Consider the following 19,691-nt stretch of genomic DNA (forward strand, 5'->3'; position numbering starts at 1 on the left):
GACTTTAACCTGGCGTTGTGAGACCTCTTACTCGGTTTTACGTGCCCAGAGTCCAGAACCAGAAGTCAACTGGAAGGTTCCTGCCAAGGGAAGGCTGACTGACTGATCCCTGTCTTTTCAGAGTGAGGCTTTCATGACAGGAGAAGGCACATGGAATACGTCAACCGGGAAGGACCAGTTCTAAGGTTGCAGCAAATGGCAAGCTTACTAAAGATCAGAGTTCTTTCACTTGCCATCGGCTTAATGGCAGACAGCGCAGGCAGTTGTTCATCTTGGATGTCGGACAGTAACTGCCGGAATTCAGTTCCTACAGATATCACAGTGCAGCTTGAGGGAAGGTCATGTGACACCTCCACAATATCGGACACAGGATGACCCGAATCTCAAGGTTTAATTGGAGTCAGGATTCCTTTTGTTCTTGGAGAAACCAGTCTCAAGTTGGTAAACACTCTCTCCCTTGTTGAGACTATTGTATAAGAATTGCTACTACTTGGGCCATTAGCACCATTAGGAGATTAACAGCTGCAAAGATTTTCCTTTGTTCAAAGTTGGCTGGGGCAGATTCCCTGTCCCGTGGCCATTGTTACCTTGAAACTGGCTCACGATTCCAAATAAACCTGTCGGACTGTAACCTGGTGTTGAGAGACTTCTTTCAAGGAATAAGACAGGGTAGATTCAGTTAAGATGTTATGCCTGGTTGGGGAGCCTAGAACCATGGGACATAATTTCAAACAAGTGGGAAGCCACTTAGGATAAAGATGGAGAGAATTATTTTCACTCAGAGGGCTGTGGATTTTTGGAATTCTCTACCCCAAAGATCAGTGGAAGCTCAGTCATTGAGTATGTTTAAAGTAGAGATTGACAGATTTCTAAACACCGACAACATAAAGGGATATGAGGACAGAAGTGATTGATAAGTAATGATTATATTGAATGGCAGAGCAGGTTCGATGGGCTGAATGGCCTACTCCTGTTTTTATATAAACATTTCAAACCAAGCCCGGCAATAAAAACATCCACAATCTAGAATATGGAATAACAATTTTTTCTTTATTGATGCAAACACGATATAACAGCATATCTTTTTCCCAAATGACTGTCAAAATAGAATTCAGCAAATTACACTGACAAAGCTGTCACAATTTTAAAAAGCTGTAATTTTTTTGTTAATGGACTGCAATCAGCTGGAGTAAAGACAGCAAAAAACCACAAATATCTTAGAAATGTCAACACAACCTGTTGGCTGAAGGACTTCCATCAATCTCCTGCCATCTACAGATCATTAACTGAATTATTTTAAAATGTTAATCTTTACAATAGTCCAGCCGAGATGATACAGAGCAAGAGAAGGGGCAACTGGAAACAGCAAAGGAGCTGATGAACAAAGCCCCTTGTGACTTGCAGAATTAAATCTAGTCCAGCACCCCCATCCCAAAAGTCTCAAGGAACCATTGATTATAAAATCAAAAGTGCCAAAGGTCCACAAACCCATAGAATTCCCACAATGCAGAAGGAGGACATTCAGCCCATCGAGCCTGTGCACATCCCATCCAGGCCCTATCCCCATAACCCCATGCATTAACCCTAGCTGTTACCCCCCGACACTAAGGGGCAATTTAGCAAGGCTAATCCACCTAACCCACATATCTTTGGATACTAAGGGACAATTTAGTATGGCCAACCCACTTAGCCTACACATCTTTGGACACTAACGGGCAACTTAGTATGGCCAAACCACCTAACGTGCAGGAGGAAACCGGAACACCCGGAGGAAAGCCACACAGACACAGGAAGAACGTGCAAACTCCACACAGACAGTGACCCGAGGCAGGAATTGAACCCGGATCCCCGGCACTGTGAGGCAGCAGTGCTAACCACTGTGCCGCCCCCAGGATCCCTGGATTGGAAAAAATATCCCTGTCCAAGTGATGAGGCTGATGTAAAATAAATTATCAATTGAATTGAATTGACTTTACAGAGTGGTTGAAAAGAGGCATACATTCAGTATATTTTTCACATGTTAATTTACAAACACCATGGGCAACAGCAAGCAAGCCGGAACTTTATTCAAGGTACAAGCAAGAAACAAAATGCTGCGGATGCTGGAATCGGAAACAAAAACAAAATGTTGGAAAATCTCAGCAGGCAGGTTGTTTCCACTGGCGGGTGAAACTAGAACAAGGGGGCATGGCCTCAAAATAAGGGGGAGCAGATTTAGGACTGAGTTGAGGAGGAACATCTTCACACAAAGGGTTGTGAATCTGTGGAATTCCCTGCCCAATTGAGGCTACCCCATTGAATGTAAGGATAGATAAATTTTTGAACAGTAAAGGAATTAAGGGTTATGGTGAGCAGGCGGGTAATGGAGCTGAGTCCACGGAAATATCAGCCATGATCTTATTAAATGGTGGAGCAGGGGCCAGGTGGGCTACTCCTGCTCCGAGTTCTTATGTTCGAGTCTGACAGCGTCTGCGGGGAGAGGATAGTGCCAGCTCTGACGAAGGGTCATCCAGACTCGAAACGTTAGCTCTATCCCCTCTCCACAGACCTGCTGAGATTTTCCAGCATTTTCCGTTTTTACTCAGGAATAGGTTTGGTTAGTTGCCAGCTGTGCGCTAAGTAACGACTGGTGCCCTGCGCGCACACGCGCGCACACACACACACACACACACACACACGCACACACGCACGCGCACGCACACACACACGCACACACACACGCACACAGCAATGGGATGGAACCTACTGAATCACTTGGAAATGTATTTCGAATCAAGTTAGAAAGCACTGGCATTGGTTAGTTTCACACTGATTGAAAGCGGTTTGTGTATGACCCATCCCACGTGGCTGTGACATGATTTTATTTCGTCGATTATAGGGTGGGGTTTTTTTCCAGCCCTTCCCACTGGCAGGTCTGGTGACCCTCTGCAGTGTGTTCCCTGGTAGCAGGTCTGGCCGGCGAGCTGTATAAAACACCGCAGACTTTGGCAGCCGATGGTGAGCTGCCTCTGCTGCCAGAAAACACACCATGTTGGGGGTAGGGCGGAGACAGATTCTGGCCACAGTTACTGGATTGTGTCTAAGCTTCAAAATCGGACAGATTTGCTGCATCAAAGTTGCCATTTGTCAGAAGATAAAACTTTGATTTATTCAACACAATAACATATGGATAGAATGACAGCGGTGCCTCAGCGAGACCCTTTCGGCACATCATTATCCAGCTAAATGGAACAGAAGTGAGCTCAAGATAATAACTTCTTAGTACTTGAAAGCCGAAATTGGGCCACTGGGAGCTCTCTTAATGCAAATTTGCATTTCCTTTGGAGAACAGAATACTTTCAAAGCCATTAAATTAAGGAAGACATTCGAACAGCCGCAAGGTGACTTGTCCAAATTATATCTGCTGAAAAGAACTCACTTTCTGAAAAGGGTTAAGCTCCCAGTTTAATTCAACATGTTTTCTTTTGGTCATTTGCAACATACTGAAATTTTCTGGGGGCGTTAATGATCTCAATTTGGCCTCAAAATGTAATTTACTTTTCTTTCACGATTATGAACACAAACTGTAACAGCAGAGGCTTGTTCCTCAGCCATTTCAGACTGACTGGTGTGTCTCATTTGTGATGCATAACTTTTGCAGCCATTCAAGTTGAAACAAATGCGCGCTGCTTGAGAGGGTGAGGAGATAAAAGATGCTTCCACTTTAAATCCCACAACGTTTAGGGCAGAGTTTAATGTTGCAACTACGTGCTTCAATTCTGACCAAACTTCAGTCAAAATGGCTAGTCTATAGTCAGCTGCGAGAGAAGCTATCCATTTTTAATCGACCTCGCCTTCTGCTGCTTGAAACAACCAGCTCCCGGAGCCCATGAAACACGCTGAATCTGTAGACCATGACAACGTGAATAAAAAAGTTTATTCATTAGTGTCACAAGTAGGCTAACGTTAACACTGCAATGAAGTTACTATGAAAATCCCCTAGTCGTCACACTCCGGCGCCTGTTCCGGTACGCTGAGGGAGAATTTAGCACGGCCAATCCACCTAACCAGCACGTCTTTCCGACTGTGGGAGGTAACTCATGCAGAAATGGAGAATGTGCAAACTTCACACAGACAGTGACCCAAGCTGGGAACTGAGCCCAGGTCCGAGGTGCAGTGTGGCAGCAGTGCTAACCAACTGGCATCCAGTATTGCCCAAATTTAGGAGATAAAAGAAAGACTTTGCCTGTCAGCGGCCAATATTAAGATGATCTTTCTCTTCACGCTATCTGTAACTGCAGCACAATATTCTGCACCCTAGCCTTTTCTTCTCCCCTATATACTCTATGAATGATATGCTTTGTCTGTATAGCATGCAAGAAACATACTTTCATTGTATCCCAATACATGTGACTATCATAGAATCCATAGATCATAAAATCACTATAGTGCAGGAGGCCATTCAACCCATCAAGTCTGCATCAACCACAGTCCCACCCAGGCCCTATCCCTGTAACCCCATATATTTACCATTAATCCCCTGACACTAAGGAGCAATTTAGCACGGCCAATCCACCTAACTCGCACATCTTTGGACTGTGGGAGGATACCGGAGCACCCGGAGGAAACCCACGCAGACACGGAGAGACTGTATTAACTCCACCCAGACAGTGACCTGAGGCCGGAATCGAACCCGTGTCCCTGGCGCTGTGAAGCAGCAGTGATAATCGCTGTGCCACCAGATTCAAGAAATAAGAGGATCAGTTTTCTCAAAAAAAATAGACTTGCAACACCAGCCTGTTACAATTAAAAGAAAAAGCAGCTTTCGTCTCTCCCTCAGGTACTTGCTTCAACCTGAAAGATCCCAGAAGTTATACATTTGAAATAAGAAGCATGTGAGTCAGTCTGAAATGGCATGCAGACAGATCCATGCTGGTAAAGCCAGTGCTTGCAAGATTAGAAGTTCATTTTCACCTTGGAAAGGGAGATTTATTTGTGTACCTCCTTCAGTCACAACCAAAATCAATCAACCCATTTTCATTTGAAACCTGATTTTATTGCAACTTCATATTCGTTCGCCAACTGGAATTGTGACTGCACTCCCTACCCCAAAGTGTGTGATGAGCAGAAACACAGCTTTTCAGAAGAGAGGAGCCATCTGCCGGGGATCGTCTGGCAGTACGCTGATCGAGTCTTCCGCTTTCCCACACAGCATACACAACATGGTGTACTCCTGGAGCAAGGAGGGGAAAGTTGTTGAATACTTCACTCAACGTCAGTACCACTGTAATGACAAGACTATCAAATCCATTTTAAATGTTGTAACTATGCACAGCCACTTTTAACCCAAATTTCTAACAGGACGTCTAAAGGCTTTCCTAATGGAACAAAAACAAGAAAGCAATGTATGTGGACCAGTATCTGAATGAAACAGTTGCCACATACTCAGAACCACAGAATCCTGACAGTGCAGAGGAGGCCATTCAGTCCACTGAGTCTGCATCGACTCTCTGAAACAGCATCTTACCCAGGCCCACCTCCCTGCCTTACCCCCGTAATCACGTGCATTTTACCATGGCTAATCCTCCTAGCCCACACATCTTTGGACACTAAGGGGTAATTTAGCATGGCCAATCCACATAACCTGAACATTTTGGAACACTAAGGGGCAATTTAGCATGGTCAATCCACCTAATCTGCACATCTTTAGACACTAAGGGGCAATTTAGCATGGCCAATCCACCTAACTTGCACATCTTGGGACACTAAGGGGCAATTTAGGTTGGCCAATCTATCTAACCCTCACGTCACTGGACATAAAGAGCAATTTAGCGTGGCCAATCCATCTAACCTGAACAGCTTTGGGCTGTGCAAGGGAACTGGAGCACCCAGAGGAAACCCATGCGGACACGGGGAGAACTTCAAACTCCAAGCAGTCATCCAAGGCCACAACGGAACCTGGATCCGTGTGCAGTGAGTCAGCAGTGCCCTGTGCCACCTCAGCTGAACAGAGAATGGCTAAAGACCAAAGCATCTTCTCACTCTAAGGGAGGTAATTTTGGTCACCTTAGACGGAAGTTGCTTCGATGTACTTAACCGCTGAGGCATGACTGATAATTCTGAAAAGAAGGCAGCACTTTAAAAACTACTCCATTGAACCAAGAAGCATTTATTTTAATGCAGCGAGTGTGAAGCAACTGGATTTTCCCGCTCAGAAAGGACAGTAGTAGAGGGCACAACCTCAAGATAAGGGGGGCCAGTTTAGAACGGAGTTGAGAAGGAACTTCTTCACTCGAAGGGTGGTGAATCTCTGGAATTCTCTGCCCATTGAAGTGGTGGAGGCTGCCTCAGTAAATATATTTAAGACGCGGGTAGATAGGTTTTTGATAGGCAAGGGGATTAAGGGTTATGGGGAGAGGGCGGGAATGTGGAACTGAGACACGACAGATCAGCCATGATCTTATTGAATGGCGGGGTAGGCTCGAGGGGCTAGATGGCCTACTCCTGCTCCTATTTATGTTCTTAAAGGGCTCCACAGCACTGCTGTCAGGAAGGGAGTTCCAGGCCTTTGACCCAGTGACAGTGAAGAAATGTACAAAAGGTCAGGATGGTAAGTGGCTTGGAGGGGAACTTGCAGATGGTGGTGTTTCCCTCCAGGTCACTTACTATCCTGAACTATAGTGCCATTGATAATTCTGCTGCCCCTGTCCTTCTAGGTGTAGAGGTCATGGTTTTGGAAGATGCTGTCAAGGGAGCTTTGGTGAGTGGCAGCAACACCTTACAGATGGTAGACACTGCTGCCAATGTGCCTCGGTGGTGAAGAGAGTGAATGTTTAACTGACCAACCTGCTACTTTTTCTTAGTATACCAAGTTAGAATACTCACACCTGTCAAGTACCAAAAGGGTACTCAAACTGATACCACAAACAGCATTTGCCAGAATTTATATTATGCTGCCATTTAAGGATTATTTACAAATTCAGGGTAGGCCTGACAATCATTGTGTCACGACTCACCTCGGTACATACTATTCAATTACGTATAAATCTCACAATAGGGGTAGCGAGTGTGGAAAAACAGCAGACGCTGCTGGGATTTAACTGACTTTTAAAGCAATTTCAAGCTCAGTGGAGAGAGAAACTCACAGTGAAATGACAGGAGTCCATCTTGCTAGCTGTGCCTGTCTGACAGGGTGGCATGGTGGCACAGTGGTTAGCACTGCTGCCTCAAATCACCAAGGACCAGGTTCGATTCCTGGCTTGGGTCACTGTCTGTGTGGAGTCTGCACGTTCTCCTTGTGTCTGCGTGGGTTTCGTATGGGTGCTCTGAGTTCCTCCCACAGTCCAAAGACACGCTGGTTAGATGCATTAGCCATGCTAAATTCTCCCTCAGTGTACACGAACAGGCGCCAGAGCGCGGCGACTAGGGGATTTTCACTGTAACTTCATTGTGGTGTGACTTTAAGCTTACATGTGACTGATAAACTTTTTTTTAATGCTGCTGTGACAGAGGCAGAACGACATTGTACAGCGTCAGCAAGAAGCAAAACCGGCTGGATGTGGCAGAGCGGAAAATTATTTTGAGAATTACAATTTAGAAATCACTGAATAGCCCTTACCTGGTAATCATCCACAACAGTGAATGTGTACTCATGTTGTGCTATAATATGGTGGCAATTCTGACAGACATCTGCAAGAGATAATGGGACACAGAGTTAGAGTTAAGAACGCACAACCAGACCTGATTCAGAAATAGCATTAAAGTGCAGCACTGTGCATTAACAATATTTGATACCTGAGACATCACCATAATGTAAAACTGTGGCACAGTGGCTCGCACTGCTGCCTCACAGCAGCAGGGACCCAGGCTTGATTCCCGGCTTGGGTGACTATCTGTACAGAATCTGCACGTCCTCCCCGTGTCTGCGTGGGTTTCTTTCGGGTGCTCCAGTTTCTTCCACAGTCCGGCAGACATGTTGGTTAGGTGCATTGGTCATGCTAAATTCTTCCTACAATCGGTGGCACGGTAGTTAGCATTTCTGCCTCACAGTGCCAGGGACTTGGGTTCGATTCTTGGCTTGGGTCACTGTATGTGTGGAGTTTGCACATCCTCCGTGTCTACGTGGGTTTTCTCCGGGTGCTCCGGTTTCCTCCCACAGTCCAAAGATGTGCAGGTTAGGTGGATTGGCCATACTAAATTGCCCCTTAGTCTCGGGGGACTAACAACGATAAATGTATGGGGTTATGGGGATAGGACCTGGGAGGGATTGTGGTTGGTCTCGACATGATGGGCTGAATGGCCTCCTTATGCATGCTGTGATTCTATGATATGTACCCACACAGGCGGCAGACTGTAGCGACTACGGGATTTTTACAGTAACTTCATTGCAGTGTTATGAGCCTACTTGTGACATTAATAAACAAATTTTAAACTTTAAGTTTTATTCCTCTAAAAGCTAATTGACAGAGGTTAAATATCTCCCATAAAGTGGCAGGCAGGGCAATTTCTCTCAAAACCAACATTCCTAAACTAACATCCTGGCTGTGCTATCACAAGATCCAGCTTCCACCAAGATATACTGCATTAACCCTGACAATATCTGCAAACCTCTTTTAATTACATTGGTTAACAGCTAAAAACAACTGACCCCTGATGTCTAAACTTATTCATCTGATAGAGAACCAGAAAAGCTTGCAACTTTTCAATCAATCTTGCTGAAATCTCACAATTACATTGACCAGAATGTGATCACGACGGCACGGTGACACAGTAGTTAGCACTGCTGCGTCACAGCGCCAGGGACCCTGGTTCAAGTCCAGCCTCAGGTCACTGTCTATGTGGAGTCTGCACATTCTCCCCTTGCCTGCGTGGGTTTTCTCCCACAGTCCAAAGATGTGCAGGTTCGGTTGCCCCTACTAAATTGCCCCTCAGTGTCAGGGGGTTAGCAGGATAAATATGTCAGGTTGTGGGAATAGGGCCTTTGTGGGATTGTGGTCTGTGCTGATTCTACGGGCTGAATGGCCTCCTTCTGCACTGTAGGGATTCTATGAGAAACTGAACTGGGCTAACCAGTTCAGAGACTGGGAATTCTGCAGCATGTAACTTCATCTCCTGACTTCCCAAAGCTTGTCCACCATCTGCAAGGCACAAGTCAAGAATGTGATGGAATACTCTCCCCTTGCCTGGATGAGTGCAGCTCCAATAACACTCGAGAAGCTTGACAGTGCTCAGAGCAAAGCAGCCCGCTTAACTAGCACCCATCCAATACCGTATACATTTACTCCCTCCACCACCGAGGCAAAGTGACAGCAGAGTGCACCATCTACAAGAGCAGCACCAAAGCTTCTTTGGCAGCATCTTCCAAAACCACGACCTTACCACCTAGAAAGACAAGAGCAGCACAAGCATGGGGACACCACCATCTACAAGTTCCCCTCCAAACCACTTAACATCCTGAACTATAGTGTCATTTATATAGAAACGTAGGAGATAGGAGCAGGAGATCTTCAAGCCTGCTCCGCCATTCATAAGAACATAAGAAATAGGAGCAGGAGTAGGCCATCCAGCCCTTCGAGCCTGTCCCGCCATTCAATAAGATCATGGCTGATCTGTCGCTGCTCAGTTCCACTTTCCCGCCCTCTCCCCATAACCCTTAATCCCCTCTCCTATCAAAAACCCATCAACCCGCGTCTTAAAAATATTTAACGGGCAGAGAATTCCAGAGATTCACCACATGTACCACAACGACCGGATTCTCACCCTCCCACTCCAGGTTCCGAGCACCAGGCAGACAACACACCCTTCTGTGCACTGTCATTGTGACAAAGGACAGTGTCAATACCCTTCACCCCACTATCCCCAATCACTACTACGTTCCTTTTCCCCTTCTCTTTGCCTATGTCCTGCTGCAGCACTGTACCGTGTGCAGTTTGCTCACCAACCTCATCTGCCTCGTTCTCGTCCAGCCTGGAAGCAAGAACCTCAAACCTGTTATGCAGATTATGCATATTAATGCATATTATGCAGATTAAGATTAAGATTCATTGCGATCATAGCTGATCATCCAACTCAACAGCCTACTCTTACATTTTCCCCGTGACCCCATCACAGGGAAATGAGTGATCCCATTCACCCCAAGTGCTATTTCCAGCCGCCTCTTGAATTCTTTCACTGTCACTGGGTCAAAATCCTGGAAATCCCTGCCTAACAGCACCGTGGGTGTACCTACACCACATGGACTGCAGCGGTTCAAAAGGACAGCTCATCACCACCTTCACAAGGACAATTAGGGATGGTCAATAAGTGCGGGCCTAGCCAACGACACCCACATCCCAGTGAAAGAATAAAAACATGAAGGAAATGTTTCTAGTTTTGTTTGCTCCGTTAGCCAACAGATAAAAGTAAAATTCTGCGGAGGCTGGAATCTAAAACAAAAACGTAAAATGCTAGAAAATCTCAGCAGGTCTCACAGCATCTGTGGGGAGAGAATAGAGCCAGTAGTTTGAGCCTGGATGACCCTTCGTCAGATTTAAAGGAAGGTTGTGCTCTTTAACTGAACATATACAATTCCAGTGTAACACTTGCCAGATTGAGGTCCCATATTATTTGGATTCCACAGCCAGTAACTTACGGTCATATGTAACAATTTCTTCCCCATCATCGTCATCTTGGGTTCGATTGGCAATTAGCACAAAGTCTCTTTTGCTGCACTCAGCACAACCCACGTAATTTAACAGAAAGGAGCCATTCTCTAAGCAGGTGTTACCCTGTAGGGAAAGAAAAAGACATGTAGATTCACACATGAACTTATCCCTCTCGTTCTGATAAATACTTTGCAGCAAATATAATTTCCCAATCAGAGTTGAGACATTTCTAGGGCATTGCCAATCCCATTCCATAGCAGGTTACAAGGAGTTGAACTAAAGACAGGGAAGGTGACCTGAAGTATAATTTTCCCAACTGATGGTTTGAGAAACTACAAGCAACACAGCAGTTGTTAAGCATGATGAAGTGCAGTAAGAGTTACAGTCAAGGAGAACTCATGCTGTCAGGTCAGCAGGAGAAATTCATTTGTATCAGGGTGGCACAGTGATTAGCACTGTTGCCTCACAGCGCCAGGGACTTGGTTCGATTCCCAGCTTGGGTCACTGTCTGTGTGGAGTTTGATGTGGAGATGCCAGCGTTGGACTACAGTAAACACAGTAAGAAGTCTCACAACACCTGACGAAGGAAAAGCGTTCCGAAAGCTAGTGGCGTTTACTACCAAATAAACCTGTTAAACTTTAACCTAATATTGTGAGACTTCTTACAGTGTGGAGTTTACACATTCTCGCCACGTCTGCGTGTTTCCTCCAGGTGCTCCAGTTTCTTCCCACATTCCAAAGATGTGCAGGTTAGGTGGATTGGCCATGCTAAATTGCCCCTTCGTGTCGGGGACTAGCTAGGTTAAATGTATGGGGTTATGGGGATAGGGCCTAGATGGGATTGTGATCTGCGCAGATGCAATGGGCTGAATGGCCTCTTTCTACACTGGAGGATTCTATCTGTTCAAAGGCTAACACCAACATGAAAAATATACTCAAATGCTACTGAACAGCAATACCCACGGGACGAGGTCCTGTGACGCAGCGAGTGGCGAACCTCTCTGCCTCTGAGCCAGAAACTCCAGGTTCCGATTCCCTCTTTAGGACTTGAAGGCCATGGATGGTGTGTACATAACGCAAATGGGCTGATGATCAACCTGTAAATCCTTCCAAATGTCTGACAAGTATGGGAGAGATTCCTGGTCTGCCAGGCTCGATACATAGTGGCACCCCTCTGGCTACAGGCGAACAACCAAACTTGGCCTGCATTACACGTTTCTAGAAGTGAGAAGGATATCTAGGAGTTTACATATACAAACCTTTACCTTAAATTAAAGTCTGCATCAAAAGTAGAGCTCCAAATGGTCGCTGTGCAGCAGCCAGCTTGCAAAATAAAAGTGCATAATTCAGAATCAAAAAACAAAGATGCACTTAAAGGAATCTCTCACTTTATAGCAACAGACACAGGGATGACACTGTATCTGCACTTGCGGGAAACGTTGTCCCAACTAGAATTATAGAATCATAGAATCCCTACAGTGCAGAAGGAGGCCATTCAGCCCATCAAGTGTGAATCGACTCTCCGACATTGCATTTTACCTAGGCCCCATCCCCGTAACCCCACATATTTACCCCACTAATTCCCCTATCTTGGGATGCTAAGGAACAATTTAGCATGGCCAACTAACCTAACTTGCATATCTTTAGAATGTGGGAGGAAAGATGTACAAGGCAAGTAGAGAGAGGGTGGTTGGTGCCTGGAACTCGATGCGAGGGGAGGTAGGGGAAGCAGAAACGACAGTGACTTTTAAGGGGTGTCCCGACAAATACATGAATAGGATGGGAATAGAAGGATACGGTCCCTGGAATGGTGGGGGGTTTCAGTTCAGTTGGGCAGCATGATCGGCGCAGGCTTGGAGGGCCAAAGGGCCTGTTCTTGTGCTGTAGTTTTTTTTGTTCTTTGAAGCCAGAGCACACGGAGGAAAACCACACGGACACGGGGAAAAGGTGCAGACTTCACTCAGACAGTCACCTGAGATCAGAATCAAACCCGGGTCCCTGGCGCTGTGAGGCAGCAGTGCGAACCACTGTGCCACAGTTTTACATTATGGTGACGCCTCAGGTATCAAATACTGTTAATGCACAGTGCTGCCCAGTGTTGCGACATAATAAATACAGCCTTCTTTCAAGTTCAATATGGTTAGAAGGGGACTGGGGAAAAACAAATTGCTGCAAAAGGAGAAATGGAACAACACAACATTAGCCTTGGAGCGAGAACTGCAAACAGTGAGGTGTCTGGGGAAAAAGGGGTTGGCAGCTAAGGGATAAAGTGCAGCGGGACATACAACTAGAAGTGCAGAAATGGAATTTCATCAGCTTTTTATTTTGGGGAGGGGGGTTTGAATATAATCCACAACTTAAAAGTTACTGTGAAAATCCCCTAGTCGCCACACTCCGGCGCCCGTTCGGGTACATTTTGGGAGAATTTAGCACAGCCAATCCACCTAACCTGCACATCTTTTGGACTGTGGGAGAAAACCAGAACATCCAGAGGAAACCCATGCAGACATGGGGAGAATGTCTGTGCGGAGTCTGCACAATGACCCAAGCCAGAAATCGAATCCGGGTCCCTGGCGCTATGAGGCAGCAATGCTACCCGGAGAAATAGGCAGGAGAACGGGGATGAGAAGAGTATCAGCCATGGTTGAATGGCAGAACAGACTCAATGGGCCGAGTGGCCTAATTCTGCTTCTGTGCCTTATGGTCTACCTACTGTGCCACCTTGCTGCTTGGGTGCAGGAAAGAGGGGAGGAGGTTGCTTTCTGGGTTCCACTGATGCTTCTGGTTTGTTTTAAATCTCTCTCTCCCATGAACTTTACAACTTTCTTCATCTAAATGCTTGTTGAATTTTCTGTTACAAATGAACTTCTGCTGTTCATTCCTAACTTGCCACTTTTACCAAATCATAGGATCATAGAATCCCTACAGTGCAGAAGGAGGCCATTCGGCCCTTCAAGTATGCACTGAACACAATCCCACCCAGCTTCTATCCCCGTTGTCCCATGTATTTATGCTGCTAGTTCCCCCTGACACTAAGAGGGAATTTAACATGGCCAATCAACCTAACCTGCGCATCTTTGGACTGTGGGAGGAAACCGGAGCATCTGAAGGAAACCCACACAGACATGAGGAGGATGTGCAAACTCCTTTTAATTATATTTCAATTATTTAATTATGCAATTATTTTGTACATTAGCTCAAGTCACCCTACTTGTGTCGATGTAATATCCAGTGAGGTGCCATTGTTTCCAATTCGTCATTTAACATGACGTGACCGTGCCATCTGCAGGTGTAATATCGGAGTTCTGAGATCATTTATTGTTTTAAACATGTTACAGATAGATGCACAGGTACAAGATAGGTTTACCTTCCAGCTGGGAAAGCTATCTTCCTGAAACAGTTCAATTAAAAATCAGGAAAGTTAATACCTTGGTCACGAGACAACTGGTTCAAGTGTCACTGTGAATGACAGTGAGATTCGAGCTGTCCGAGAGATCACTTAGGATCAATGGCGTAGTTTGCACTTATACTGTGGTGTTTTGTTTCCTTTGATAGTAACTCATCCTGGGACAAGGCTTCACTGACACCAGCAGTCTTTGAATAACTTATCCAGGCAACTCACGTGTTGCGTCACAGAGAGTGGTCACTTATGAGATATGAGAACATAAGAACTAGGAGCAGGAGTCGGCCATCTGGCCCCTTGAGCCTGCTCTGCCATTCAATAAGATCATGGCTGATTTTTTTGTGGGCTCAGCTCCATTTGCCCACCCGCTCACCATAACACTTAATTCCTTTATTGTTCAAAAATCCATTCTATCTTCGCCTTAAAAACAGTGAGGTAGCCTCAACTGCTTCATTGGGAATTCCAAATTCACAACTCTTTGGGTGAAGAAGTTCCTCTTCAACTCAGTCCTAAATCTGCTTCCCCTTATTTTGAGGCCATGCCCCCTAGTTCTACTTTCACCTGATAAGATTAGATACGTTCAATACACCCGAATATTACACAACAAGCTATAGAAAATGCTTAATCATTTACATAGTAATAAAACTGCCATCAATTTCAAATGGTAAAAAGTATGAAACTTCGGACAAAGGGAGCGCACGGCTCTCACAGTCAATGTTGTGAACAATCAGCATGCACCGCACTTCACTCGCCCTTGCTTCACGTGCGACTCACTTCAGTCACACCAGTAGGAAGATAGCTATGTGGATGGAAATCAACAGAATGTGGCAACTCTATGCGTGGGAAAACATAGAATCCTAGTGCAGAAGAAGGCCATTCGGCCCATCAAGTCTGCACTGACCACAATCCCACCTAAGCCCTATTCCCATAACCCCATGCATTTACTCTAGCTAGTCTCTCTGACACTGAACGCCAATCTAGTGTGGCCAATTCACCTAACCCACACATCTTTGGCCTGTGGGAAGAAACCAGTGAAGCCTGCGGAAACCCACAAAGACACGGGGAGTGTGTGCAAACTCTGCACGTGGTGTGGAGATGCCAGCGTTGGACTGGGGTGGACACAGTAAGAACTTCACCAGGTTAACATCCAACAGGTTTATTTGGAATCACAAGGTTTTGGAGTGCTGCTCCTTCCTCAGGTGACTCACCTGAGAAAGGAGCAGCACTCTGAAAGTTTGTTGTGTGAGACTTCTTAGTATGCAAACTCTGCACAGATGGTGCTAACCACTGTGCTATCGTGCTGCCCAAAGTTGCAAAAGTAGAGTGCAACTTTCCATTCTCCCAGCTCCTGAGATTGACATCCTCTGTTACAGCTAGCTATTTTCCTGGATTTAAAGAATAAATCTGTTCATTATTAAATCGAGTGGCTTGCTAGGTGGGTGGCTTGCAGACAGAATCGAACCTGGGTCCTTGGCGCTGTGAAGCAGCAGTACAAATCACTGTGCCACTGAGTCGCCCAATGGTCAACAAAATGTTTCCTGGACCACATTCAGGATCCAAATGGGCTGCATGCGGCTCCTACGCTGCACACTGCCTGCCACTTACTGGCAGGAAACTAACCGAATGACAGCTGACTTGTAATCTTTTTATTAGGAAACTGATTGATCATGGAGGATGGATAAGCTCAGAGCCACACGATGCAACATATTGTCAGATCTCACATTACACTCCACTGTCTCAGTCCGATACATAAATCGTCACTCAGATATGACTAGACAACGAGGCGCAAAAATAACAGAAAAATCAACAAAAAGGTCAACCACTAGCAAGCCACTCGATTTAATAATGAACAGATTGATTCTTTAAATCCAGGAAAATAGCTAGCTGTAACACAGGATGTCAATCTCAGGAGCTGAGAGAATGGAAAGTTACACTCTACTCTTGCAACTGGGCAGCACGACGGCGCAGTGATTAGCACCCCTGCCTCATAGCACCAGAGATATGGGTTCAATTCCCGGCTTGGGTCACTGTCTGTGTGGAGTTTGCGCATTCTCCCCGTGTCTGCGTTGATTTCCTTCGGCTGCTCCAGTTTCCTCCCACACTCCACAGATATGCGGGTTAGATGGATTGGCAGTAGTAAATTACCCCTCAAGTGTCCAAAGATGTGTAGGTTAGGTGCATAGAACATGTTCAATTGCCCCTTAGTGTCCGAGGATGCATCAGTTAGAGATTAGTGGGATACACATGTGGGGTTACGGGGATGAGGCTTGGGTCGGACTGTTGTCAGTGCAGACTCGATGGGCTGAATGGTCTCCTTCTGCACTGTAGGGATACTATAGGTTTCTATAAACTTCTCATGAAATCAGACCATCTAAATGAGTCACTATCCCATGACAGTGATCATGCAGATACAGTGTTGTCATTCATTCCCACAGTAACTGTGATATTCTCTATTCCTCCCGGTGAATTTTATTCCGTGCTCATGAAGCAGTGGCCCATTTCTGTGAGGAAATTAGATTGAATGTTTTCTAATTCTGGTACCTCAGACTAACATCAAAAGCTCCCAAGTCCAAACACAAACAGTCCCAAACTCTATAAACAGCACGCCCTACTGCACATTTCCAACCTTTCCCACTTCCCAATCTTACTGAGTAGCCTTAAACAAACATGGAGGACGGCAACATCACCCCCCCCATGGAGCAGCGCTGACAGTAAGTTGTAGTAAAGATTTAATTAAATCCATCTCTAATTTAAACTTAAGTAATTGAAATGTAAGTTCAGTTCTGCAAAGTTTAACTACTCATTTAATCAACAGAGGCATGGCAGGGTACCTTATGCCCATTGAATATACATCCTGTACCATGTGGAAACCTCAGGACAACCACATGTGCCAGAAGTGACCACAGAGCCTGTGACAATCCCACACAGGACCTACCCTCATAATCACAGAATATCACAGAATCCCTACAGTGCAAAAGGAGGCCATTTGGCCCATCGAATGCACTGACAACAATTCCACCCAAGCCCCATTTCCATAAGACATTACAATACAGATTTGCAGTGGAAATAACTAAAAGTTATTTAGAAACACCCCAGGGGTGAGGGAGGAATGGGACTCACTGCCCCGAGGCAGGAAAAAGGCTGTAAGAAGTCTCACAACACCAGGCTGAAGTTCAACAGGTTTATTTGGTCCTGTTAATCCTGTCCAAATAAAGCTGTTGGACTTTAACCTGGTGCTGCGAGATTTCTGACTGTGTGTAACCCAGCACAACGCCGGCGTCTCCACAGCAGGAGAAAGGCCCCATTGACAACACTGGGATGTGCAAGGGTTAATGGGTGGGGGGTGGGGGAGGGGAGTAGCTGGAAGGCTCCGCCGGCCAGCAGGGAGGCGAGGGGCCGAGTGGCTGTGTGTACAGTGAGTGGTCTATAACGCAGTGTGTGGGTGTCTGTCTCACCCGCTCGGGATATTCCTTCTGGACACAGCCCCCGCACATCCCGGATCCGCAGCTGCGACCGGCGCACACTGATGACCTCACTTCCGGTCCCCCGGCTCTCGCGAGATCAGCCGGCGGCGGAAGTGGCCCTGGAAGTAGCGGTAGGCGCGGAGCAGGTAGGTGGGCGGGCGATCCGGCTCCACTCAGCCTGCCTCATCCACACCTTAAAGCTGGGGGTGCGGTAGGTGCGGAGCAGGTAGGTGGGCAATCCGGCTCCACTCAGCCTGCCTCATTCACACCCTAAAGCTGGGGGTGCAGTAGGTGCAGCACGGGTAGGTGGGCAATCCGGCTCCACTCAGCCTGCCTCATTCACACCCTAAAGCTGGGGGTGCAGTAGGTGCAGCACGGGTAGGTGGGCGATCCGGCTCCACTCAGCCTGCCACATTCACACCCTAAAGTGGTGAGTGCGGTAGGTGCGGAGCAGGTAGGTGGGCGATGCGGCCCCACTTAGTCTGCCTCATTCACACACTAAAGCGGTAGGTGCAGAGGAGGTAGGTGCGCAATCTGGCTCCACTTAGCCTGCCACATTCACACCCTAAAGGGGCGGGTGCAGTAGGTGCGGCGCAGGTAGGTGGGAGATCCGGCTCCACTCAGCTTGCCTTATTCACAGATCCCAGTCTCACCCTTCACTCACTACCAATTGTTTTCATCATTATTACAGGTTCGTAAAGGCAGATTTGAATTGATTTATTATTGTCACATTTATTTATAAATAAAGGTAATTTATTTCATAGAATCCCTACAGTGCAGATGGAGGCCATTCGGTCCATCAAACCTGCACCGACAACAATCCCATCCAGGCCCTATTGCCATATATTTACCCCCCTAATCTTCCCATCCCAGGACATTAAGGGGCAATTTGACATAGCCAATCCACCTAACCTGCATGTGGGAGGAAGCCACAACACCCAGAGGAAACCCTTACAGACACAGAGAGAATGTGCAGATTCCACCCGGATATTTATTAGTTGCAAGTAAGGCTTGCATCATCACTACAATGAAGTTACTGTGAAATTCTCTTGCCACCTTTCGGCACCCATTCAGGTCAATACACCTAACCAGCACGTCTTTCAGAATGTGGGAGGAAACCAGAGCATTCAGAGGAAATCCATGCCGACAACATGCAAACCCCACACAAACAGTGACCCAAGCCAGGAATTGAACCTGGGACGCTGGCGCTGTGAGGCAGCAATGCTGACCACAGTGCCACTATGCTACCTGAAGTGTGTTAGTATACAATATTTTAGTATACTGATACATATATTAGTGTACAATGAAAAGTATTGTTTCTTGCGCACTACACAGACAAAGCATACCGTTCATACAGAAGGAAAGGAGAGAGTGCAGAATGCAGTGTTACAGTCATAGCTAGGACGTAGAGAAAGATCAACTTAATCTACGAGTGGACCATTCAAAAGGCTGATTTGGCCATGCTAAATTGCTCCCCAGTGTTAGGTGGATGTCAGGCGGATTAGTAAGCTAAATATGTGGGGTTACAGGGATGGTGCCTGGGTGGGGTTGTTGTTGATGCAGGCTCGATGGGTCAAAAGGCTTCCTGCACTGTAGGGATTCTATGAATCTATAACAAACTCTTCTTGAGTCAGTTAGTCTGTGATCTCAGACTTTTGTATCTTTTTACCATAGAAGAAGGTGGAAGAGAGAAGGTCTGGGGTGTGTGGGGTCCTTAATTATTACAGCTTGGTATGGCTCCTGCTCTGTCCAAGACTGCAAGAATTGTGAATGTAGCCCAATCCATCACTCAATCTAGCCTCCCAACCATTGACTCTCTACACTTCCCGCTGCCTCAGAAAAGCAGCCAAACTAATCAAGAATCCCGCGCACCCCGGATATATTTTCTTCCATCTTATTCTGTGGAGAAAAGATGCAAAAGTCGAACATCACGTACCAACCGACACAAGTGCAGCTTCATCCTGGCTGCCATCAGACTTTTGAATGGACCTATCTCACACTAAGTTAATCTTTATCTACACCCTAGCTATGATTGTAACACTACATTCTGCATTCTCTCCTTTCCTTCTTTATGAGCAGTATGCTTTGTCTGTATAGTGTGCAAGAAACAATACTTTTCACTCTATCCCAATACATGTGACAATAAATCAAATCGATGATAGGACTATTCAAAAGTTTGATGATCACCACATGAAGTCACAA

General features: G+C 46.2%; 1 protein-coding gene across 1 annotated transcript; it reads right to left on the reverse strand.

Annotated features, from left to right (window-relative positions):
* Positions 1-5,013: 5,013 nt before the first annotated feature.
* churc1 (churchill domain containing 1) lies at positions 5,014-17,561 on the reverse strand. Its single transcript, XM_080203091.1, has 4 exons — positions 17,481-17,561; positions 10,610-10,745; positions 7,598-7,668; positions 5,014-5,212 (listed from the first exon to the last, which is right to left on the reverse strand). Exons 1-4 carry the CDS (start codon positions 17,517-17,519, stop codon positions 5,120-5,122), a joined length of 339 nt encoding a protein of 112 aa, XP_080059217.1. The 5' UTR covers positions 17,520-17,561; the 3' UTR covers positions 5,014-5,119.
* Positions 17,562-19,691: the final 2,130 nt, after the last annotated feature.

This window comes from Carcharhinus amblyrhynchos, chromosome 14 (assembly GCF_965287045.1).
Source record: "Carcharhinus amblyrhynchos chromosome 14, sCarAmb.v2.hapA, whole genome shotgun sequence".
Lineage (NCBI taxonomy): Eukaryota > Metazoa > Chordata > Chondrichthyes > Carcharhiniformes > Carcharhinidae > Carcharhinus > Carcharhinus amblyrhynchos.